At 41.9% G+C, this 26,016-nt stretch overlaps 1 protein-coding gene and 1 long non-coding RNA gene across 2 annotated transcripts; one reads left to right on the top strand and one right to left on the bottom strand.

The window, feature by feature from the left end:
• Positions 1-391: 391 nt before the first annotated feature.
• Positions 392-24,753, top strand: abca7 (ATP-binding cassette, sub-family A (ABC1), member 7). The gene is made up of 48 exons (XM_039599441.1): positions 392-501; positions 2,062-2,160; positions 2,407-2,500; positions 3,801-3,942; positions 4,448-4,572; positions 5,824-5,942; positions 6,383-6,580; positions 6,669-6,761; positions 6,971-7,208; positions 7,397-7,536; positions 7,952-8,068; positions 8,169-8,366; positions 8,600-8,805; positions 9,067-9,243; positions 10,158-10,380; positions 10,553-10,774; positions 10,942-11,146; positions 11,412-11,525; positions 11,940-12,111; positions 12,342-12,473; positions 13,297-13,436; positions 13,548-13,685; positions 14,229-14,467; positions 14,630-14,687; positions 15,417-15,619; positions 16,230-16,356; positions 16,709-16,854; positions 17,016-17,140; positions 17,249-17,350; positions 17,718-17,910; positions 18,131-18,225; positions 18,401-18,433; positions 18,563-18,659; positions 18,911-18,985; positions 19,113-19,282; positions 19,486-19,663; positions 20,351-20,611; positions 20,838-20,961; positions 21,069-21,198; positions 21,370-21,496; positions 21,675-21,737; positions 22,088-22,194; positions 22,289-22,430; positions 22,610-22,744; positions 22,868-22,971; positions 23,065-23,157; positions 23,399-23,648; positions 23,762-24,753. Exons 2-48 carry the CDS (start codon positions 2,095-2,097, stop codon positions 24,218-24,220), a joined length of 7,095 nt encoding a protein of 2,364 aa, XP_039455375.1. The 5' UTR covers positions 392-501; positions 2,062-2,094; the 3' UTR covers positions 24,221-24,753.
• Positions 23,587-24,862, bottom strand: LOC120433332. Its single transcript, XR_005608500.1, has 3 exons — positions 24,745-24,862; positions 23,753-23,870; positions 23,587-23,673 (listed from the first exon to the last, which is right to left on the bottom strand). It is a non-coding gene; the product is annotated as an uncharacterized LOC120433332 (long non-coding RNA).
• Between the last annotated feature and the right edge of the window lie 1,154 nt (positions 24,863-26,016).

Raw genomic sequence — 26,016 nt, 5'->3', positions numbered from 1 at the left:
TATAAAACAAATTGGATGCTTATACACTGGTATGCCACTTTAAAAATGTCAGCAGTGCAATGTCTAGTGAAAATGAACTGGTGCCGTTTATTAATGATTAATTGTAATTGTAATTGTAATTTTTTAATAGTGTCAGACTTAAGTTATAACGCTTTGTTGCTTGTATTGATAAAAATATCCTTCTTTATGAATTACTTCTTGAACACAAGGGAACGGTTCATATTACTTAAAGCGCTCCGAACCTGTCAGTTCTCTTTTTTTCCATGAGCCAATCCATTTTTCTTCAGTTACGAAATTATAACAGTAACCAATCGGATTCCTAACCGGCTTTTATGGCCACGCCCCTTTGAATGTGTTTGACCATTCCGCTTCATGTGTGGGCGGAACTTTACGCTGCTTACAGCTGCTATCACAAACACTGGGAAGTCACTGTCAAGCTGTCGGCCGCTGGTGTATAGGAAACGCGAAGAGGAGCTTTAAAATCAGCTTTATTACACAGAGGTAATCATTAACATCTGTTTTACACTGAGGTAATCCAATTGGTTTCTTTTTACTGTTTTCGTAAATGAGCTGATGTACACAATAGCAACATCACTATATAGGATGCTAAGACAAGGAAGCTAATGTTTCTTCAAGCTTTTTTTAAGCTATTGCCCTTATAAGTTTACGCTTAACCGCTAAATACTGTTGTTGATAAACCTGTAGTTACAGTGTACTTTTAATTTGATTTTATTTCATTTACATGTCTACTTTAAGAAAATAATACCTGATTGAATAACCTAATTTCATTCAAGCAGTGCAAAGTTGTAACTTATGTGAATGCGTAGTTTCTGTGTTATGAGAGCATGAATCGTTACTGTACCTTGTTACATCAACACTGCATTAGCTACCTGCTAATGTTTTCCTGTTCTCAAACAGTAAATAACAACCCAGTGAGAAACCTGGTGGTCAAGATAAAGAAAAATATATTAAAAAAAAAAAAAAAACCGTTAACACCGGCTTTGGTGGTTATAAAAACTACATCCTACACCTGCACTGACATGCGCAGAGATGCAGACTGTTTTGTAAGGTTTGCAAAGGGAATTAGTCAGAGCAGTTCTAGCTTTACTTAAACAGCTTTATGTTGTTTTCTACAACTAGAAGAGACCATATTCTGGACGAATGGTTGAGCAAAAGTGAATGCCTTAGAGTGAGACAGGTAAGCTGTTTGGATCAGGGGGATTTCAGGATCAAGCATGGGATTGTCTGACTTGAGCAGATCAGAGTGAACAGAGAAGAAAACCTTTACTCTAAACACACATAGTAAAGCTGTTAGGTCTGTAACTTTTTTCTATATAATTTTGGTGGTAAGTCCCCACTAGCCTAGACCTATTGCAGCAGAACTAAGGGAGGGTTTATTGTCAACTGATCCTGAACAAACTTTAAGATTGATCAAAAATGAAATTTTTAAGCCTTTTAATCTTAAAAAAGTTTAGGCTCTGTCTCACGTTCTACTTTTAAATGTCCTAGGGAACCACAAGTAAGCCATCAGTCTTAGAGTGAAGTGCTCCATTGAGGTGATACGGTACTATGAGGTCTTTAAGATAAGATTGGAGCTGATTATTCAATACCTTGTATGGTCTGTCTTCACTAATAACATTTATCATAGTTAACATTAATGAGACTTCTTTTTCCTTTTAAGAATTTTCTATATCACCCAAAAGGGGAAATACAAAAAGGCATGGAAAGTCCTGACACCAGCTGAAATCAGTCATTAGTAATTTGCCACTTAGTGATAATTAATATCAGGGGCCATAATTTGGAAGTGGAAGGTACATAATTTCACCAGAAACAGGCCATGACCAGGTGCTCCCTCAAAGTTTAGACAAGCCTGTGAAACAATAGGAAAATGCAGTCTGGTCAGGTTACTTAGAACATTAGTGAAGTGTTCAATACTTATTTTACTGCTGTATTTATGATTGTCCATGATTGCAGTATTGGCTCTTGTCTGTCTTTTTTCCTTTGCGTACATTTCACAGTTGCCCTGATGAACTTGTCCTCTTCTCCCCACCGTTTTACCAGGATCACGTCATGGTCAGGTAGCTGCTGAGAGCAATGGGGTTTTTCAGACAACTGTTCCTCCTGCTCTGGAAGAACATCACGTACCGCAGAAGGAACAAGGTGATCACATCTTCACTACTCAGGATAAAAAGCAAAAGATTGTTTGATTCTATAAGGAAGCATAATGAACGAGACACAGACTGCACAATACATTAGATCATTCTTCAGTTTTCCTGTGTATACATCACCATCTGAAGTGTCACAGCACTTATTTGTCAGTTTCCTTGCTGGCCATAATCCTGACCCGTAAAGGTCACTGATCATTTGACCTACTGTTAACAACTCTTATGCTCTCCTCTTGTGCAGATCCAGCTGATTATCGAGCTCCTCTGGCCGCTCTTCCTCTTCGTCATCCTTATCTCTGTCCGTCATTCGCACCCTCCTTACAAACAGAGCCAATGTGAGTGATGCTGTGATATTTGTGTCTCTTCACAAACACGCTTACAGGTCTTCAAAATGGCCTTTTGCCAACTGGTTAAAGAGGATTAACTCACACAGAGTGAGTCTTGTGCCACACACGCACATTTGTGTTCTTGACCTGCTTTGATTAGTTCTGTATAAACATGGGGTGACATAACTGGTAACCTAAGAAAACACAGCATGCCAGGTCAGGGTGTAGTGAGCAGTTAGTCTGTGCATGATAAAGTTACATCTCACTAACTTTGAGTTTAAGAAGATGTAAACTAGACCAAGTTTTACCTGAAAGACAGATGAACTTAAATTTTACTAGAACAGTATACAGAGGCATTTATGGTAACTGCAACGTTCAAAGGATCAGTAAACATTCTGTATCAAGCACAAAACCTACACGAAATGTTTCCAAGTGCCTCCACTGGACTACAATCAATCAGGCTGAACATTTAAGTTTTACATATATATACAGCCATGTGAGAAAGGTCGTCACAGGACTTTATGCAGTTCTGTAAAAAACTAAGCGCACCCATGACTCCTTAGCTTGTAGGTCCACATTTAGCAGCAATAACTTGAAGTAATCATTTATTAATCTCTCTCAGGGTTGTGGAGAGATTTTGTCACACTCTTCACAGCATTGCTGTTCATCACCTTTAGCATCAATAAAGGTGGTGAACTGAACAAATCACCACCTATGAAGTTGAAGTTTGTTCAGATGAAACTTTACAAACCTAAGTTGTTTCACCATCTTCTTTTTGTAGAAAAGAGGCTTTCTCCTTGCAACCCTTCCAAAACAAGACAGTCTTTTTGTAATTGCACTAGCATGAACGTTAGCATTTAACACGCTAACTGAGACCTGTACAGTCTGAGATGTAGCTCTTGGGTTTTTGCAATTTCTCTGAACATTGCTTAGTCAGACCTTCAATTCAATTCAATTTTATTTATATAGCACCAAATCACAACAACAGTCGCCTCAAGGCGCTTTAAATTCTAAGGTAGACCTTACAATAATACATACAGAGAAAAACCCAACAATCACATGACCCCCTATGAGCAAGCACTTTGGCGACAGTGGGAAGGAAAAACTCACTTTTAACAGGAAGAAACAGGTGGATTTGGGATGTCCACTAATGGAAAGATTGTGGCATTGTGTTAACACACAGCTGAATCCTAGGATAGGATGTTAGGATTATTGCTCAGTCTAGTACCTGGAGGATGTATTTCAGGTCACTTCCACAGTATTTTCATTGTTTTGTGGCTCAGGCTGATCTCCTTTCCTTTCCTTGTAGGTCACTTTCCAAACAAAGCGCTGCCATCAGCAGGGACCTTGCCCTGGATTCAGGGCATTATCTGCAACATCAACAACCCTTGCTTCCACAGCCAGACACCAGGGGAGACACCCGGCCAAGTCGGCAACTTTAACAACTCCATGTAGGTAGATCAGAGATTAAAAACATGGCCAGCCGCCTAGAGTGGTGCAGTTTAGAGTAGGATCATTGCTTTAAGGGTACAGTACTAGTATTCTGATTACAAGTGTTCTGAAACAAGAAAAACTGTAAGTAAAAGTATATTTTAGAAATAAAGCAGATGGAAAAACCTCACCTGCGTTACTGCATCTTTCAGCTCATTTGCAAAAATGTGCATACTTTGCATGACTTTACATAAACACATCCTATAGGAAGAGTTTTAAAATATTTCAGAAGGAAATCAGAACACTTGTCTTCAGGCAATATGAAGTAACAGCTCACAATTTTGCATTATTTTTTGAGGTTTCTCAGTAGTTCAGTACTGTACACAACAGAAATCATTGTAAGGCAAATTTAGGATTAGCAGGCAATATGATTGAATAGACTTGGTCTGTATACAAACATGAAGTTAGTGTTTGCTGTCATTAAGTATCACACACACTCTCATTCTCACTGTTGTTTTCCTCCAGACTGTCTCGGCTTCTAGTGGACGTCCAGGCCGTTCTGGCCTACAGTGGTAATCAGAGCTTCGCCGGCTTTCAGAAGCTAATGGAGAGCGTCCGGAAGCTGGGACAAAGAAATGGAGCTCTGCCAAGTACTGCAGCTTGTTTAAATCTGTTGAAGCACTGATCCAAGGAATACATATTAAACTGAGGGCAAACTCTGAAGAGGGGCAGTTTAGAATTTCTTTCTTAAATGGGCACCATTAGCCAGAAAGAGTCATGAATAAGTACAGCCATTGTGGCAGATCATGAAGCTTTACATAAAGTCAGTGTTTAGCTCGGGGTTTTTTCTTTAAGTTTGGTTGACATGTAGCTGCGCTTTATTCCTGCTTTTCACACAAATGCAAAAACCTTCTTTGTTTTTAAAAGAAATAGGAAAAAAAAAACAAGAATTTATACAAAGAAAGGAATATTGGATTAACTTTGATGTATCTGAGCAGGCCTTAGGGTTACAGTAGCGGACAGCAGTCGATCTGTACGTGTGGTTTAAGCATAGCTGAATGATTGTGTCTTATTGCTGTTGTGAAAGCAGCACATAGTGATCGCTTAGCTTCGCCCCGCCTCGGTCATATTGAGTTACATGACTTCCCCTGTTGAACAAGAGACTGAATGAAAGCAGGTTGTCAGTGTTTTGTTTTTCTACAGCAAGGCAAACATTAACATGTGCTCAGGTCTTACTTTAAAGGACCTGCTGCACTGTTTCATCTGGGTAACTGTTTGGAAGGATGACATTAATATTTAGTTAAACCTCACAGGAGACAAGTGAAAGAGAAAAAGAAGGTTATTTTTGGTGAACCGGTTTTAGATTTCTAGATAAGAAAAACAAAAATATAAGGAAAGGAAGTTCAAATTATGAAGCCTTGTTCGATGAGTTTATGTGAGCAGGCTTTCATGTTTAATGAAATCATACAAGCAAACACATGGAGAAAGCTGCTGCACTGTTCTGTGACCTGAAAGTCATTAATAATGAACCAGTGACTGGAACCGGGCTGATTCTATTCTGCCTCCCTGTAGCTGAGCGCATTTTAACTTTATGAGTTTGTAATTGTGTGTTTTACTCTCAGCAGAAGGAAAGATCATTTTTTTAAAGCTGATAAAATACAAAATAAGGTTAAAATCAGTTGCTTTCACGTCAATATGAAAAGGAAGAAACTATCGGACGTCATGTGCTACCTGAAAAAACTACAAATTAACTTTGCTAACTTTAAGTTTAAAGTGTTAATACTGCAAACTCAGCTGCACGCTCTATTCTAGATGTTAAGTGTTGATTCTAGCTTGGACTTTGATTTGTGGGGCTTTGTGGGTTTTTTGTTGTAATCTTAATCTGTGTATTTCCACTGCAGATCTCCCAGTAAAACAATACCTGAGACCCAATGAGACATTTTCCACCTTCCTCCTGACCAATGCCAGCATGTCACCTGTGACTGTGGACACACTGCTAAATGCTAGACTTAATTTTCAGGTTGGTTACTGACTTAAATCACAAATAAACCCATTATCTGCTCCGTAGAACTAAAACTCTTTTGGCCTAAGTTGTTAATCCCTTTTAGGATTAAAGATAGAAAACCAATCCAATGGGAAATTTGATACAGAATAAATTAAGTTTATTACAGAGAGAAGAAGAAGAAAGATATAATGCAAAATGAAAATAAGATTTCTGTCACTAACAAGTCTTTGAGGTGTTTGCTACCACCAAAGTTACATTTCGTTCTGAAAAGCAGTTACTATCACTTGTTACAGGAAAGTCTGGTCATTTGTGATGATATTTTAATGTAAACTGTTAGTTTTCCCTTTAAGGCATCACTGAATTTTTTACGTTGGGTCAGTAGCAAGCTTATTACCTTTGTATTGTTTTTGTCTGATAGCCAAACATCCTTAAAAGTATGTTTTTGTCCACTCCAGACTACACTGGCTGTAGCGGAGATGCAGCTAAAGGACATGGTGTGTAATAGGAGCGTCCTAGAACAGCTGCTGACGGTGGACGGAGGAGAAGCCGCCATGACTGATCTTCAGACCCAGATGTGTGACTTACCAGCTGATGTGCTGCAGGAGACCGAGCGCCTTTTCCTGTCTCAGCTCGACTTGACCAAGTTCTTCACGGTAAGCATCAGCTGATGGAGAAACCAGCGCAAAATTTAGTGAATTCAAAGCACCACGAGTAAAACGGTCCCCCTCTTGTCCCTGTCAGAGAGACCGTCTAATGGCCAACGCTGGAGAACTCAGGGTCATCAGTCAGGCTGTCACCTCAGTTTCCCAGGAGCTCACTGCCCTCCTGGATGATGTAAGAGCACATTAGATTCAGTCTATATCTCTATTTTAATCACACTTGACATAATCAGTTCGAGGTGCTTCATGTTTGCACTTTGAGGTCAACTAAGACCATCAGACCTTCATCATTATTTGTCGTATTACAATTCGTCTTGCTCACCTGCTTTCGCCCTTCATTTCTGCCTCTTCTATGCTTCTTTGTTCCTCCTTCACTTCTTTCAGATCTCCTCCCTCTCCAGTTTTGCAGACATGAGCGCGGCTCTTCGTGTCCTGTCTCCAGAAAATCGCACAGCGATGCCCAGAGAAAGTTTCAGAGCTTTTTCGAAGATCGTGTGCGGTCACCATGAACTTGACGGTGAACGCATCCCGTCCCTTAACTGGTATGAAGACAATGACATCAAGTCCTTTTTGGGCAAAAATGGCACAGAGGACGTGAATGTGGAACACAACAACAATACAAGTAAGACGCTGTGCAGTTTCTATGGCAGGATGTTAATGGCAATATGTGCAGACAAGACCTGGCAAGAGGCCTTGATCCTTCTGTACATCAGGGTGCACTTGCACCACTTAAATCAAAACAACCCCACTGAGAAACACATGTGTTGTTTAACGTTTGTCCTGCTTGGTGGGTTTTTTTGCTTCCTGTAGCTCCCTTCTGTAAAAATCTGATCCAGGCGCTGGAGTCCAACCCTCTGTCTCGCATTGTGTGGCGAGGAATCAAACCTTTGTTCATAGGAAAACTCCTCTACACACCCAACACTCCCGCAGTCCAGCAAGTTATGAAAGAGGTACAGCAATCTTATACTCACTGTTTTATAATCAGAAGGTGTCTTCAGACCAGGACATTTTAGGTTTCTGTCCACAAAATTCAAACAATTTCCACAGTGTTTTTTTTGTTCCTGCCTCCCTCCCCTCAACACCAACCACTCAGGGCACGTGGTTACCCCTCCCTGGAGGTTTCTTCCTGTTAAAAAGTAGTTTTTCCTCTCCACTCTTGCCAAGTGCTTGCTTATAGAGGATTGTCTGATAATTGGGGTTTTCCCTGTGTTATTTTAAGGTCTTTATCTCTCAATATGAAGTTTTTTATATGACGCTATATGAAAAGAAAATTGAATTAAAAAGGAAGCCTTGAGTGATATTACCTTCTGTAAGATGTGTCAGATGTGACTTCTTAAGCTAACTTTAAGTTTGTTTCCACTGAAGGTGAACAAAACATTTGAAGACCTGCAGATTATCCAGGAGCTAAATGAAGCCTGGCTTGAGGTGGGACCACAAATCAAGAGCTACATGGAGACCAGTGTGGAGGTTAAGATGCTACAGGTCAGACTTTCTCTCACTACAAGAGGAAAGAGTGAAATATATAGCATTTTTCAGCTTTTGCATTCATAATAATGTGTCTACGTGTATGTGTTTGAGACAGGATTTGTTAAGGCAGCCAGAGATTGCAGTACTGGTTAACCTGCGTTTGGAAGACACGCCCTGGACAGCTTCACGCATCGCACGCTTCCTGTCGACACCCTCTCCAGATATCCCACGGAGGCCTGGAGCACCGCTGACCTGGCTGGACATCTACAATGACATAAACCAAACTATCTCCACTCTTGCACAAGTCACAGAGGTTCTCCTCCTTTGCTGTTATTTATTTTTTATTTATTATATGTGCAACAGAATTGGTTATTTTTGTATTAAAAAAAAAAAACACGCCACTTCTGTTTTCTGACTACATTTATTGTGGTTTTTCTGAATGGTGGAGCGATAAAATAGAAAAGTGAAGTTTGCTTAAAGCCTAATTCCACCTTCCTTGTGATTGTCTGTTTATATCTTCCGCATGTTTTCCTTCGTCTCCTGCAGTGCTTCTCTCTGAACAAACTGGAGGGGCTGGAAACTGAGGGTCAGCTGATTGAAAGAGCGCTGGAGCTACTAGAGGACAGGCAGTTCTGGGCAGGTGTGGTTTTCCTGCTGCCCAACACTTCCTCGTCTGAGCTGCCCCCACATGTCACCTACAAGATCCGAATGGACATTGATGATGTAACCCGCACCAACAAGCTCAAAGACCGGTACTGAGAAGTACTGTTCCTGTTAGAGTTCATTACTATCAGCAGTAGCACATTCCTTTTAACCAACATTTTACAGCAGTTAAACACAGGGCTGCTCCTGCTGTTATTGTTCTGGATAATGCTGTAATTAATGTGTAATTAAACTAACCATACTGAAACAGCCTCATTATGAATACAAGGAAGACCTTAGGAAGGTTTCTGTAGCACTTGAATTCTTGATTTCATGATTTCTTTTAAAAGCATTCGTTGTTTTAACTTCAGGTTTTGGGATCCGGGTCCAGCTGCTGACCCCTTCAGTGACATGCGTTATATTTGGGGTGGTTTCGTGTATGTTCAAGACCTGGTGGAGAGAGCGGTGAGCCGAGTGCTCACCGGAGTTCGACAGACTACCGGCATCTACGTCCAGCAGATGCCATACCCCTGCTATGTGGACGATGTGTGAGTGGCGTGCAGTTGTAAATGGATGTTGTGAACTTTCTCGATCTATAGTCGAGTTTTTCGTGTAGAGCAGCTGTAGGCGAGGAGAGAGAGTTACGCTGGATCTGAACAGAACTGAGAGGTCTCTGTTTAACCTGTCAGCCCCTGTCTCTGTGTTTCTGAGATGGCTGAATCTGCTGTCCTTGAGGGAAAACATTAAGCCATGACAACGAGGAAAATCTCTTTCAAATCGTACTTTTATTCTCTTCTTTTTCAGTCATTCTGTAGATTTTTGCTTGGGATCATAAACTCGTAACTCAATTTGGGCCAAGCTTTAGCTGTCAGCAAATGGCTTCACATTTGACCCTAGAATACTTTGGTGGAGAGATGAGTTTATGGTCGACTCGGTGATTGCAAGGTGGCCAGGCACCGTGGCTGCAAAACAAGTGTAAACCACCACCTTGACCAGTTGGTTTAAGGTGTTTGTGCTGATGTGCTGTGTTTGGTTTTTGCCAGATGTGGTCCTGTGCATCATGGCCAAACATCTCCGATTTGGGCTTTCCAAAGGACATTGTTCCAGAAGTCTTGTAACTTTGCAAACCAGCTCTGTGCTATCAAAAAAATAATTATAGGCACGATCCAAACAGAGAGTTAAGCAATTTATAGAAAAACCACAACTTAATATTTTACAGTGAGTGTGGCTCCGTTTTTGGAACCTGAGTATAATATCAGCGTGCAACAAGATCAGCTTCTTGTAATAACAAGTTGAGTGTCTGGGAGTTCCCGAGTTCATTTGATAGGGCTGTTGGAGTGCAGCTCAAGAAAACCTTCATAATTGTCATATTTTTGTGTTTAACACTTGCTGCTGTAGCCTTCCGTGTATCACTGGTTTAACATCAGCACACACATTTCCTCTTTGGTGATGTTTCCCACAGTTTTCTTCGAGTGCTGAACCGCTCTCTGCCGCTCTTCATGACACTGGCGTGGATCTACTCTGTGGCCATGATCATCAAAGGTGTGGTGTACGAGAAGGAGGCGAGGCTGAAGGAAACCATGAGGATCATGGGTCTAGGAACTGGGACACTTTGGTTCAGCTGGTTCATCAGCAGCATAGTGCCATTCCTGGTTTCTGCAGCACTGCTCATCGCTCTGCTCAAGGCAAGATGATGATCCGTCATCACACCCACACTAGATTGCAAAATATGACTGCAAAGTCTGCAGTCATATTTTTTTTAAGTAATGAGAGAATTTTTCTAGTGGAAATGATTTGTGTATTAAAGTGTTTTATAGTTTCTCGTGATGACTAACATCTTTTTTTTTTTTTTTGCAGTGGGGCGACATCTTGCCGTACAGCAACCCAGCCGTTATTTTTTTCTTCCTCACAGCTTTTGCCACTGCCACCATCATGCAGTGTTTCCTCATCAGCACCTTCTTTTCAAAGGCCAACCTGTCAGCTGCCTGCGGGGGACTCATCTACTTCGGACTCTACCTGCCTTATGTCCTGTGTGTCGCCTGGAGAGACCACCTCAACAGCACACACCGAATCTTAGCTGTAAGGAAAAAATGATAGGGTGCAGTCATCAGGGAACATTTTATATGGAAAAAGAATCCCTTAATTGTTAATAATGAGCATGGCCCTTATATGAGAGTGCTTAGTTTTATTTATGAATGTCAGTCAATGATTTAACAGGGTGTAATGTGACTGTCTGTTTCTCTCAGAGTTTCCTTTCTCCTGTAGCCTTTGGCTTTGGCTGCGAGTATTTCTCTCAGTATGAAGAGCAAGGCGTGGGCATTCAGTGGTACAACCTGCACTCCAGCCCTGTGGAAGGAGACCGATACAGCTTCACTGTCTCCATAGTTATGCTGTATGTGGATGCCTTCATCTATGCCATCGCTGCCTGGTACATCGAAGCAGTGTTTCCTGGTATGGATGGTTCCTGCTTTATCTTAGCTATGCTATAGATATTTTACATCTGTTTATCTGTTAAAAGGTGTGAGACGACCACGGTCTTCTGTCTTGTGTTTCAAACTGGAAACTTTTGTGTGTGTTTCACTTTATGTGTTTAGTTCAGAGACAAACTAAAGCGGTTCAGTGGCATAACATTGTAGCCACCACTGGCTATTTTTTTAAACACTGTAATGTTATCCTTTAAATGAATGTGTGCATAAGTTTGTGTTTTATACACCAGGTGAGTATGGGATCCCCAGGCCATGGTACTTCATCTTTCAGCTCAACTACTGGGGAGGTGTTCCCCTTGAAGCAGGCATGCCGATCCCCCCTGCACCTACAGAACAAAATGAAGGTACTGTTTCATTTTCCACTGCAGGTTCCCAAAGGAAGGCTCGTTACTGTCACTTATCGTTTATATAAGGTGCTTTTTTATTGGACAGAGTTTTAGTAACCTGTCATCCTGCACCGTGATGACTTTTGAGCTCGGCTCTTTATACCAGTTTAAAGACATTTCTGGCAAATTTGCAGTCTTAAGACCATTACGTACAAATCAAGGTAATGAGATGAGACTATAAGCCAATTAATTAAAAAGATTTTAGAAAACAAGGAGACTGAAGTTGAGCCTAGACTTCATGACTTCAAGCTACCCATAATCCTTTTCAATTTGTTTTTTGTGTTCTTGCATTTGTTTTGTTGTTTTAAGGCATAATAATGTGCTGTTTTCCCTTAGCATATTCACATATTGCCTCTTTATACCTGTAATTAGATCACATTGAACCAGAACCCAGTAACATGATTCTGGGCGTAAGCATCAGAAATCTGGTGAAAATCTACAAGAAGGGGGGGAAACTGGCCGTAAACCACCTGAACCTGAAGTTCTATGAGGGGCAGATCACTTCTTTCCTGGGCCACAATGGAGCCGGCAAAACCACCACCATGTAAGAGCAGCTAGCTGAAAGTTAGACTGTGGATCACAAACATAATTTACATGCAGAATTTTTGGAGCTTCATTAACTAAAATGTGGTTTTACAAACAAAGCAGTGGCTGTGCGGCTTCAAATTTTAAAATCACATTAGAATAAATGGTTAATGAGAGATGTGATTGTAGTTTCATGTAGATGGCACGTTGGGTCAGTATGGTTTTTTTAATGTGTCTGATGTTTGATAGATCTGTCCTGACCGGTCTGTTCCCACCCACCTCTGGGACCGTGTACATCAAAGGGATGGACATCCGCCATGACATGGACCTCATCAGGAGGACGCTGGGAGTTTGTCCCCAGCACAACGTCCTGTTTGACATGTAAGGCCTGCTCACAAGCTCTGATTGCAACTGATTTTACCTTGCATGTAGCTTCTTCTGTGTTTTTTTTTTTTTTTAAATTTATTACATTTATTTTCCTGATTGTTTAGCGAAATTAAACAGTTTTATTAAGAAAAAAACAGCCTGATTGTCTGTTTGGGCTAATTCTTTAACTTATAAGTCCCTTCATGTTAGCTGAAAGTCAAAAAGTTAAAATTTATTGAAACTGGTTTTACATAATTTGTACTTGAGTGCATTTTAGAACTTGTTTTTTCACTCGTGGTTGAAGATAATTTAGAAAGAGACAACAATTTACACTTGACTTGGGAAAATCCTCAGATAAAGCTGGTCAGATCTGCAGCACATTATCAACAGTTATTATAGAGCAGCTGTAAAAGGCGTGCTACAACATACTTCCTTGTCAAACTGCATTTACAAGACTTTGCGAGCATGTGAAAAAGCATCATTTTTAAATAACTAACTCCAAGGGTTATGTTTGTGACACGCGTCACCTTTTATCACGTCACACTTGTAAACCAAAGTAAACGGCTAACATCATGCTGAAGTGGCCTCTGATTGTCCTCGGGTGGCCCAGCCAAAGACTTAATCCCTATACAACATTGATAGCGAGACCAGAAGATGGTAGTTAACAGATGCTTGAAGACATCTGCCAGGAAGAAGAGTAAACAGCCTTTACTGAGACATGCAAGGCCCGAGCTGCAACGTGTTGAAACAACGTTCAGAATACCTTTTTTTTATAGTGTAGACTGTTTTGATCAGATTTCTATTAAAGAGATATTTTCATATTTTCTCCTTCTTTCAGGCTGACGGTAGAGGAGCATGTGTGGTTTTATGGCTGTATGAAGGGTTTGTCCGAAGCAGAGGTGAAGGCGGAGCTGGACACTTTGCTGGAGGATGTCGGCCTCCTGCACAAGCGACACGAACAGACCAAAAACCTCTCAGGTAAAGTTATTAGTTTCACTTCAGTGTGTGAGACTTTATGCATTAAAAACAACAGGTTTGTTTTTCAGTCAGTTTTCTTTTCAAGCTTGAAATTTTCCATCTGGTTGTCAGGCGGCATGCAGAGGAAGCTGTCCGTGGCGATAGCGTTTGTCGGAGGCTCAAAGGTGGTCGTCCTGGATGAACCTACAGCTGGGGTTGACCCGTACTCCCGCAGAGGGATCTGGGACCTGCTGCTCAAATACCGCAAAGGTGCTGTGAACAGTGTTTTCTGATCAGGGTTTGAGGGTAAGAAGAAATTACATTTTAGCCAGGAGACTAAACGGTCATTTATTGGTTATTTGTTTAAAGATAACATTCTTCTTGTTATGTTTAGTGGGAAACATGAAACCAAAAAGCAGACTAGCATGCAAACTTAATAAACAGTAAAACTAACCTTTATTCAGGCGAGACATAAAAATCCAACAAGCAGCAGAAACACAAAGGCTATTGATTCAAGTGGGGTGGAAAAACACAGGCAGGCAAAGATGGGATTTAAGTGCACACTAGGGTAGTTGATGGCAATGGAAGACACCAGGGAACACATCTAAAACTAATCAGGGGAAAACAAGACAAAAGAAGTAAAACTAAATACAATGCACACAGGACAGGACAAATAAAACGGGAAGTAATTGAGCAAAGGAACCTTGATCCACATCTCTGTAAAGCCTGGATATGCTTGTCTTTCTTTCGAGCTCTTTATTCTGAGACTTATAAGAAAATAAATCCCACTAACGTGCTCTCTTTCCCCCTCAGACCGGACCATCATCCTGTCCACCCACTACATGGACGAGGCAGAGTTGTTAGGTGACCGGATCGCCATCATCTCTCAGGGGAAGCTGTGCTGCTGTGGCTCACCGCTCTTCCTTAAATCCCAGCTGGGGTCTGGCTACTACCTCACTGTGGTGAAGAGGGAAGGACTGGACACCAGCACTCCCAGTAATTTCAGTATTTCCACCAGTGCCAGCTCCAACAAGCTCCCTCCTCTCATCAAGGTTTGTTTTCATTTATATTCATCATAAAAATGAAAGCAAATTTAAAGTTTTAATTGTTTATCTATGCTTGCTGTTATATGGTTTTTATAATTTGTACATAAGTTTAAAGAAAGCACAGAAATGTGGAGTACTGAAAGAACCGTTCTCTGCTCTATGTTTCAGGACAGCGACTCGTCACTGAGTGAAGACACCGGGCTGGGAAGTGAGGATAGCAGCTCATGTGAGTGTACACTAAATTAATTGATCATTAGCAAGATTGAGCATCTCTGTAAAAGCAGACGTTTTGGTGGTTTGTTGATCTGGAGCAAAGAAACTGCAATTATCATTTGCAGATGAGACCGAAACAAAGATATTAGCGCCACATTTGGCGAAAACAAAGCACAACATTTCAGGACAAACACCTCATATCAACTGTCAGCAAAGTGGTGGAGGGGTGATGATTTGAGCTTATTTTGAAGCCACAGGATGTGGCCATCACACCAAAAGCTTGGTCAAAACAGGATGAATGATCTCAGGACAACAAACAGCTGAAAAACTGAAGAATCGAGGCTTTGCACTCGCCAAGTCCAGACCTCAACCTGATTGAAATGCTGTGACCTGTGCATAAATGAATGCACACAAACATCAATGAACTAAAGCAATTTTGTAATAAAAGTGGGTTTAAAATTCACCCACAGCAATTTGAGAGACTGATAAAGTCTTATAGAAAATGGTTATTTCAATTTCTTGCTGTTAAAGCTGGTTCTACAAACTATTTAGTCGTGGGCTGTGTCCGTAGACTTCCTCCTGTTTTGCATTAAATGTCTGAAGTTGCATTTTGTCGGGTTTATGTGTAGCTTTGAGTATGTAGCTTACAACAAGAGAGACTCCACCTGAAAATGTTGAGTGCGTGTTTCAAATCATCTTTAGAAGCAATTTAAAATGACATTCATCATCATCTTCATGGCAGATTTGGCAGCTTTGCTGTCACTGGTTCAACACCACATCCCTGGTGCCAGACTGGTGCAGGAGTCTAGACGTGAGGCGGTGATCAACCTGCCACAGACGGCCGCCAAAGACAGCGGCCTGGCCATCCTACTGATCGCACTGGACCAGAGACTGACTGAACTGGGAATCAGCAGCTACGGGCTGTCAGACAGCACGCTGGAGGAGGTGAGACAATGTTACAGTTACATTTCCCAGTTGCATCACTGGAAAATATGAAACTAGGTCAGTGAGTGCTTGGTTGTGATAAAACTAGTATAAAAATCTCCTATTACACAGTAATCAATATAGTGAATGCACAGTCCACAAGGGTGACGTAAGAGTAAACGGATCGAATGGCGTATTATCCGTCTCTTCAGGAAGGCTGGATATTTGTGGAGCTGCCGTGCCAGTAACAGGCTTAACATTAGCCTTCGATTAGCACTGATAGCAGATTTGTGGAGCCTGATAAGTCACCTTTGCATGATTTACCTTCTCACTCTTTGCTCCTTTGCAAGGTTTCTGGATGCTCCCTTCACTGCCACCTGCTGTCTGCAGCTTACACCGTTAAGGAAATGCCTCAGTTTGAACTTAAAATTGCTTTGGCTGAGTTTTTATAAGAAACTCCTGCAACAGAGTAGAGTATCAAATGTCCTTTAAGACATTGTAGATTTCCACTCTTTCCACAAATAAAACGTTGTGGGGTTTATTTATTGTTTCTTTGTTTTCGTTTTCACACTCTTTCAAAGAGTGCCTTGTTGTGCATGTACGGAGGATTTAAATTTAAAGTTTTTTCCAGATCTTTCTGCGGGTGGCAGAGGAGACAGGTGTGGACACTGAAGCAGAGGTGCAGCCTGAATTACCCCACAGCCAGCAGCCGTCAGGACAGGGAACTGATGGCCATCCTCTAGACGAAGCAGAAACAGGTGTGTGTGTGTACACGCACACACTCACACACATATCACATATCATGCACATGGAAGTGTTCTGTTTCCCCTTGTGACTGTTTGTTTCCCAAATGCTGCCAGGAAGGAAAAAGCCTCATAGAAAAGGTACTCTCAGCTCACAACTGGCTGAAAATAATTATTAGATGAGATTGATTTTTTTCAGTAGAATATAAGTGAAATGCAAAAAAAGTAGACGTAAATTATGACATTTCAGTTTTTTTCTCTGGTTTATTTTGCCTCTGTATCCATGGACGTGTCTAGGTCCAAGTATTTGTCAGTTAAATGTACATTAACTGTCCAGGTTCTCACATTGTGTTTTTCTTGTCAGCAGAACCTCAGGAGACAGACCTGCTGAATGGCGATGGCCACGGTGGGGTGCCTGCAACCGGCTGGTGGCTGACATGGCAGCAGCTGAGAGCGCTCTTCATCAAACGCTGGCTTTACGCTCGGAGGAGCCGTCGGGGAATCTTTGCCCAGGTTAGACTATCTGTCAGCAGCTGACTAAAATATCCACCCACTTCTATCGCTATGCCTTTTTCTTTGAAATTAGCAGCTTGTCATTAGCTATATGTTGCAGAATGATAGTTATTCTGAAACATAGATGGATATCTTTAAGGACGTCTCGATTTGTGCCTCAGATCGTTCTCCCTGCTGTATTTGTGCTGATCGCCCTGCTCTTCAGCCTTATTGTTCCTCCTTTTGGGAAGTACCCTGCCCTGCAGTTGCATCCCTGGATGTACGGCGAGCAGTACACCTTCTTCAGGTACCCCACAATGAGTCGTAACTGCCTACAAAAGCTCTCTCGGCATTTTGTTTCTGTTATTGAGCATATTATTGAGGAATTCTTTCATCTCTGTTTTTATATTCACAGCAACGATGATCCTGGAAACCCAGCAATGGAGAATCTGCTTGAAGCTCTCCTTGACCAGCCTGGATTTGGTACCAAGTGCATGGAAAAGGAGGACAACATGACGTAAGATCATCCCATTGAACTGGTTTCAGTGGTATTTATGGAGGCAGTAGTAAAGATAGAAGGACTTGTGGTGCTGAGACATCATGATGTTAAATACAGTGTATTAGGCACCAGAAAATATTTATTTTCCTTACACAGATATTACTGCTGTGGCTAAAATGTGTGCACGCTTTCCTCAGGTTTTCAGAAAGTGTCGGTTTTAGTTTGGTTACAGAGTGGTTAGACAATATAAAACCTCCAGTGGCATTCAGCTGAAATTGCATCTCTCTATAAGTAAACATATAGATTTGAGTAAATCTGCATACTTTTTTTAATATTTTCACTGCACATCGATGACTATGACACCAAAACTGTCTTCTCCCTGCAGGGATCCTCAGTGTGAAGCTGGGCGGGGGTGTTTATTCATGAGGCCACAGTTATCTTACTCTACCTGGGACATGTTCAGCAGAGGCAACTGGAGCAGAGACAGACCCTCACCTGAATGTCAGTGCAGCACAGAAGACGTCTACCGAATGCTCCCCGAGTGTCCTGAGGGTGCTGGAGGGCTTCCGCCTCCACAGGTCAGCGCGGGATCAATCAGGACTGATTTACTGTAACAAAGTGATCAGTGATCCGATCTCTGCACCATCAGAAAATATCACCAGTTAACTCGTAACAGAACCAACATTATCTGAATTTTTGTCATGAAATGTTTGTTTTCGTTAAATACTGTAGACTATGTCTGTACTGTACTGGACCCCAGTGCTTTCAACTGACCCATTGCAGTTTTTTATTTTTCAGATTAAAAGGCCGACTGGAGACATCCTGCAAAATCTGACAAGTTATAACATCTCAGATTACCTGGTGAAGACCTACTCTCAAATCCTTAAGAAAAGGTACTTCATTAACTCAATACAATAAAAATATACATATAGCTATCATTTATTTTGATCCCAATTGACCGAACACTTCATAGTATTCATAAATGCCTTCATAAACTTTGACTGATTTGCATTTTTCCATCATGATTGTAACTCTGTGATCGCTTGTCTCTCTCTCTGCCTTTAATAGCCTAAAAACCAAGAAGTGGGTGAATGAATTCAGGTAAGCTGTTATTACACTTATATACAAAATATCTGCTCTATTTAACTATGATATCTCTTTAAATGCTTTGTACTGGTTTACATGAACTCGGTTGAACCACCTTTGTATTATTTCTAAAATGTATCACAGATATGGAGGCTTCTCCCTCGGAGGTAGAGCTGTATCTCAAACCCAATATCTCCAAGACTCGGTCATGGCCATCAGGACTCGTTTCCGAGTCCCACAGGTACAGAGAGCCTTAAGATGAGTGCTTTAATAAGACTAATTCCTTTTTCTACCTTTACAGAGAGAATAGCAGGGGAAATGGAAGTCAAATATTTAAAAGGGCTGGAAGTTCTACTGCTGGTGCCAGGAAAAGCTTGTCCTGACCAGAGCACCGGCTAATAACAATAAAAAGCCTCACCCACCATCCCCCATACCACATGATTCCCCATTAAAGCAGTCAACACTGAGATTGTGCTTTTTGCTTCATCACAGAACAGTTCACTGGGAAACCTGCTGCACAGACTCCCAGAGGTCTTAGGAGGGCTGAACAGTGAAAACAATGTGAAGGTAAATGAGCGTCTTTTTATTCGTCTTTGTGTCTTCTGTTTGTTTTTCCACAGACTTAAAAAAAAGCGATGTAGGTGATGCGTCCAGATATTTGTGTCAGCTCAAACGCTCTCTTTTCTGTGCTCAGGTGTGGTACAACAACAAAGGCTGGCACGCCATGGTGTCATTTGTCAATGTGATGAACAACGGCCTGCTGAGAGTGAGTCTGCCACCAGGTCCTGAGAGGAGGAAGCACGGCATCACTGCCTACAATCACCCACTCAACCTCACCAAGGAGCAGCTCACCGAAGTAGCCATGTTAGTTCACTGCTGTGGAGAGTTCAAGTTCACCAGTTTGGCTCTTGTGCTCGTTGTATTAGTTCTGTTTATGTGAGGGGAAGATTAGAGTGGATTTAAACTCTGCACTGTTGTAAAAAAATATTTATTATTTATTTATTTATTTATTGTAAATAAAGAGGTCCACAGTCCTCTGATGTGTTTTTCTCTGCTTTCTCCTTCAGGATGACTACATCGGTGGATGTCCTGGTTTCCATCTGTGTGATCTTTGCCATGTCCTTCGTGCCAGCCAGTTTCGTCCTTTTTCTGATCGAGGAGCGAGTCAGCAAAGCCAAACACCTGCAGTTTGTCAGCGGGGTCAAACCGATTCTCTACTGGCTGGCCAATTTTACTTGGGACATGGTCAGTACAGCTCGAGATAGAAGAAGTTAACTGTCCTCACTCAGACACAGTTGTATGCATCAGTGTAAGTCAGGAAGTTTCATCAATCCATTTGCTACTGTAAAGGGTACTGTCACTGTAAAGACCATTACACACAGCATTGAGCGATGATGAGCTGGTCCGGATGTTTCTGAACAAGAAAGGGAAGAAACTGAGATTTCGGGGTTTGATCCAGGAGTTGCAGCTGTATCACGGTGCTTTCGCACACATTTCAGGATGTCGGTGGGACAGTTTGAGCTCTCGTTGGCTTCCACATCTGAGGAAGCAGAGACATAAGTTCAGAGACCTGATTGAGCTGGAGAAGCGTCTAGCTGTGTGTCTGAAGTAAAATAGTATTATTTTACCGTTTGTGGATCCAATACATGTTTTGAGCTACGAGCGCTCTTGTTGCCAAATGCAGTGGTCAGATTGATCAATGCTGTTTATTCAGACCCAAAGAAATCAGAAAAGTCAAGCTCAGTATGAAAAAATAAATGTCCAGGGAAATTACTGTGAGCATGAATAGTTGCATTGAGAATCGTCCCAGAAACATTTTTAACACGAAATATTTACATGTCAGGTGTGTAAAGGCCTTTAGACTATCATCACATACTTGACTAGATAAAAATCCAGACTCAGGATAGTTTTCCCTTTTTTCTTTGTTTCCAGTTAAACTACACCATTCCTGCTATCATGGTGGTGCTGATTTTCATCAGTTTCCAGCAGCAGTCATACGTTTCTGAGACCAACCTGCCCGCTCTTATCCTGCTCCTCCTGTTCTACGGGTGGTCCATAACCCCTCTTATGTACCCAGCATCCTTTGTGTTCACTGTCCCAAGCACAGCTTATGTATTTTTGACCTCCATCAACCTCTTCATTGGAATCAACGGCAGCATCGCCACCTTCGTCCTGGAGCTGTTTGTAGATGAGGTAAATTTTACGCAGGCGTGAAGTTCAATTACTTCTTCACCTGTGTTCTAGGAATAAGTAAGGCATAATTATATGTAATTAACAGTAACTATGCTTTTAACCCTCTTGTTTTACATTTTCTTAACTAATGAAATGTTCCTTAAAATATTTCTCTGCAGTAGAAACATAATTTTGTTTAATGCACCTTTAACTAATCCATCATATGTGAATGATTTTGTCTTTCCAGTATCTGAACGAGGTGAACAGAATCCTGAAGAAGGTGTTTTTAATCTTCCCTCATTTCTGTTTGGGACGAGGACTTATCGACATGGCCAAAAACCAGGCCATGGTGGATGCCTTCAAAAGACTGGGTACATATTAGTCAGCCTCAAAAGAGTTATTTGCTCTTACAAAGACTAAATATAGATGTATAAGTATAGAAAGGTATAGAAATACATATGTAATGTCTCTCCTCCAGGTACCAAACCAAGCCTGGACCCCCTTCAGTGGGACTTTGTAGGAAAGAACCTTTTTGCAATGGCAGTAGAAGGTGTTGTCTTCTTCATCTTTACCATACTCCTTCAGTACAAATTCTTCATCCGCTACAGGTAAAAATCTCTATTTTTAACCTTCTCTGCACTCTTGTTTCTCAAGTTGTTTCCCTTTTCCTTCCTCTTATTGTTGCCGTGCAAGTGTGTCAGATTAATGGATAAAAATTCTGAAAGCAAATAAAAGTGGGATCTGTGAGTTGGTGATTGGTTGCTTGTGTGTTTGCTCAGGCCTTGGTGGACTAAGCCTGAGTTGCCTCCTCTTGGTCCAGAGGATGAGGATGTTGCGAGAGAGAGAGAGAGGGTCAAAAGTGGGAAAGCACACTCAGACATCCTCACCATGATCGACCTGAGCAAGGTACAACGTGCAGGAAAATGGAAACGCTGAACTTGTTTAGGTCACTAATTAACTCTACTGCAGCTAAATGTTTTTCATTCGAGAGACTCTCACTGATGAGCTGTCCTCCTCCTACACTGACACTATGAGTTGTGAATTTCACCTTAAAAGTGTAACAAATAAGCGTCTTGTTGTTCAGGTTTATAAAGCCGGCAGAAAACCAGCCGTAGACCGTCTTTGCCTCGGGATTCCTCGCAGCGAGGTGAGGGATCTGCGCACCAGTGATTGTGAAGACACACACACACCACCTTTGGCTATCAGCTCTGTGTTCTTTATCCATGTAGTTACAGTCACATTATCACAGGGACTGTTTTATGATATTGTAAATGCAACTTCAGGTACTGCTTTTCACCACTGTAACTGCTATTTATACTTTCACATGTAGTGCTGCAGTTTCTAAAAATACCATCGTTACTAGTAATGGACCTTCTACTTTTTCTATAGTTGCTTCTGCTAATAAAAGCTTCTGTTATCTTATGACTTAATAACTGAGCTGTGTGCATATAAATAGAGATGTTTGTAGCATGCTGCTCTTATGTCTCTGCCGTCTAGTGTTTTGGGCTGCTTGGGGTCAACGGAGCTGGGAAGACTTCAACATTTCGGATGCTGACTGGAGATACACCTGTCACTCATGGAGAGGCTTTCCTCAGCCAGCACAGGTACAAAGCGTGTCTGCTGCAGTGACTTCAGCCCCTACAGAACTACTATTGTACCAAACCACAGACATTGCATCAGCTATTTCTCTGCTCTCAGTGTGCTGACAGAAATGGAGCGGGTCCACCAGCTGATGGGTTACTGCCCACAGTTCGATGCCATCAGTGACCTGCTCACAGGTCGGGAACATCTGGAGCTGTACGCCCGTCTGCGGGGGGTGCCAGAGGAGTTCGTCTCTAAGGTGGTGTAAAATTCCCAAGCTAGAGTTTTATGAAGGAAGATATGCTGAAGAGTTGGTATTTTTATTTTGCTAAATATGTGGCCATCGTAAAAATCTAGGTTTCGTCATCTTTAAATGTTATTTCAAGAGGTGAAGTATCAAGTTTGGCTACAGTCAGCAGTTTCTCTGCTGTTCTTCAGGTGGCGCAGTGGGGTGTGAAGAAGCTGGGGCTTACTCAGTATGCAGATCAGGAGGCTGGAGGCTACAGCGGGGGCAACAAGAGGAAACTCTCCACAGCCATCTCCCTCATCGGGTCTCCACCTGTCATATTCCTGGTGATGATTCAGCTTAATAGAAGAGATGATGCGGTTATTATTGAATGACCTTCATCCTTAAAATATTCCTAACTTGTATCTCACTCCATATTTCCTCTATGCTCCCCCACCACCTTTTGTCAGGATGAGCCCACCACTGGCATGGACCCAAAAGCCAAAAGATTTTTGTGGAACTGCATCCTCAGTGTCACCAAAGAGGGAAGAGCTGTAGTGCTAACCTCACACAGGTACCAATCGGTTCAGCTTTATTTCATTCCCGATGGAGTTTTGTATTGTAAGGCAAAATATTTACTGCTGTCTCTAAATGTTTGTATTGTCAGCATGGAGGAGTGCGAGGCACTTTGCACCAGGATGGCCATCATGGTCAACGGCAGGTTTCGGTGTCTTGGGTCTGTGCAGCACCTGAAGAACAGGTAACCAAACGCTAGTGCTGTGCAATACAGCAAATATAGGCATACGATCCAATACCAGCTAAAAACAATATCCACTTACCTCTACGAAACGCTGCACTTCTCCCTGATTTAATGTCTGGTGTGTTGTCTACATTAGACAGGCTGAAAGTGCATGACTTAATACTGAAAAAGTACCACAAATAGCCTTGTCCCTTTCCAAACAGAAGGTGAATCACGTGCTTTGTTCCTTCCCGTCTTTCAGGTTCGGTAATGGATACACCATCATCCTTCGTTTGGCAGACACCAAATCGGACCCTGACTCATGTCCCGTCAGCGCCTACATGAAGGAGTGTTTTCCCAATATTGAGCTGAAGGAGCGGCACCAGAATGTGCTGCAGTACCAGCTACCGTCGCACGCCTGCTGCCTCGCTCGCGTCTTCGACGTGCTGGCAAACAACTACGAGGAGCTGGACATCGTTGATTTCTCCATTTCACAGACCACGCTGGACCAGGTGAGGGCCAATCTGCCAAATCCCACTTTAAAGCTTGGTCATAATTAAATAAGACTTGGGTCAGTAAAGAAAGAATAAGTCTCAGTGATACTAAAGCTCCTTACCTTTTGTAGGTATTTGTCAACTTTGCCAAGGATCAGACTGATGACGACTGCCTCACAGATGTGGTCGTCAGCAACGGGACAGTACAGCCAAACGCACCCGAGCACAGAGTTAATCCTCCTGTCAATAAACCACAACCACCAATCGTTCCTCCTCAACCAAGCAAAAGTCCACACCTGCCTGGGAAATCATCTGACAGCAAGTCAAAGGCGGGTAAGCCGAAAAAAGAAAAATCTAGCAAAGGCAAATCTGGCTCTGCAGCAATGCGCGCAATACCACAGCCAGAGGAAATGGCCCGGGAGGTGGCTAATGTGAGCCGCAGGGCCAGCACTGAATCAGACGGCAGTAACAGCGGTGTTCAGGGAGAATCAGGCAAATCTCGTGGGTCGAAACGCAAAGCAGAGAGTTCCAGCAAAGATCCCTCTGTTCTCTTTATAGTCGGCGGCAACTCAGAGGAGAGCACGCTATGAAGCGGACTGGCACTAAACGAGCGGACCAAAGACAAACAAAAGCTTCATCTTCCCCTCTGTATCATCATTTGAATGCTGCAAAGTCTTCACAGGGACATGAACAAACAAGCATTTTAAAGTCCATCAGTAAGAAAACGGCAGTGGACTGAAATGTTACTGTCTGAGAAAAACAGAGTAGAAGCTTTAAAAGAAACAACCGAAGGTCCTTTGTGGTAATGACTTCGGTGCCTTGCTCAGCTCTTTCATCTATAACTCTTTACCCTCCACAGCGAGTAAAATAAGTATAGAAAGCATCAGTTTTATAAGCAAATAAATTTCTAAAGGTGCGGCTCAAATCCTCACCAGATGACAGTAAAACTATACCATACCATATCAAACAATAGATGTCCACAAATTATGTTTTGTGTGATAATGAGAAATTACACAGAGGAAAAAGTGCTGAACACGGTTACTGAAATGGATTTAATACTTTGTTAAAAAAGGATGCATATAGGCCATCATGGATGAGTGCATCCACATTGTACCTGCTGATTTCAGGTCTTCTTGTAGCTCTTGGAGAACTCTTCTGATCATCCTTTTCGCTCCTCTGTCTGAAGTCTTGCAAAGAGCCGCTGGTTGTGACTGGTTTGTGGTGAAATTATGTCCTTTCCACTTCACGATTTTGGCCCCAACAGTGCTCACTGGAACCGTCAGTAGTTTAAAAATTCTTCTGTAACAATCCCATCAGCATGTTCAGCAGCAACAAGCATGTGAAGGTCTTGACAGATCTCATTGGTTTTACCCATCATGAGATGTTTCTTGTATGACAGCTTGGTAATGAGACACATTTTATAGGCCATCAGTTAGAAATGAACCAGCTGATATTCATTTGCACTAAGTGGCAAATTACTAATGACTGATTTCAGCTGATGTCATGACTTTTGCCTTTTGCATCTCACTTTCAGTACTTTTTCCTTGTCATTTCTCATTATTACACTTAATTTATTATTAACTTAATTTATTGTCATCTGTGGTTTGATTTATTTGCATGTGTGGATTGGATGGGTTGTTACTGACATCTGGTGAGAATTTCATGCCGGTAGCACCTTTAGAAATAGATTTACTTCAAAAATTGGCAACGTTCAGTACTTATTTCACCAGCTGTATATGGGTTGATTAGTCTTACACTGTGTCTTCTCTTTCTGTGTCAGTGTCATCACTCCTCAGTGGTTTATTTGCCCTGAATGAATGTTATGCAGGGCTCGCTGCTAAACCAGTGAGCAGTGTAGCTCAGGATTCAGTCATTAGACCTCTTACAACCTCATCTTTGTTTTACAAAAAGCATTCTTTCAGTCTGAAAACTGAAATATTCAGACTGTATGTTTTATGTTAATTCTTAAGGTGGTTTTATAGGTTAGAGCAGCGGTCCCCAACCTTTTTTGCGCCACGGACCGGTTTATGCCCGACAATATTTTCACGGACCGGCCTTTAAGGTGTCGCGGATAAATACAACAAAATAAAACTAGTACCGGTACCGAAAAAAAGAAGATTTATTCATAACACACGTGAAAAGACCCAGGAAAACCGAGTTAACGATAAAAACGATAACAAAATAACGCTGAAAACCGATAAAAACCCTGAAAAACATACATTTCACACCTGAGCCTCAACTCTCGCGGCCCGGTACCAAACGACTCACGGACCGGTACCGGTCTGAGGCCCGGGGGTTGGGGACCGCTGGGTTAGAGGGCATTTGAGTGGCGGGTTGTTTCAGGACTATACAGTATCTCTTTTGAGGAGAGAATTTACCTCTTATT

The sequence above is a fragment of the Oreochromis aureus genome, linkage group 15, assembly GCF_013358895.1.
Source record: "Oreochromis aureus strain Israel breed Guangdong linkage group 15, ZZ_aureus, whole genome shotgun sequence".
NCBI classification, from domain to species: Eukaryota; Metazoa; Chordata; class Actinopteri; order Cichliformes; family Cichlidae; genus Oreochromis; species Oreochromis aureus.
The sequence above is the reverse complement of the archived record's forward strand: the minus strand, read 5'-3'. Positions and strand labels throughout refer to the sequence as shown.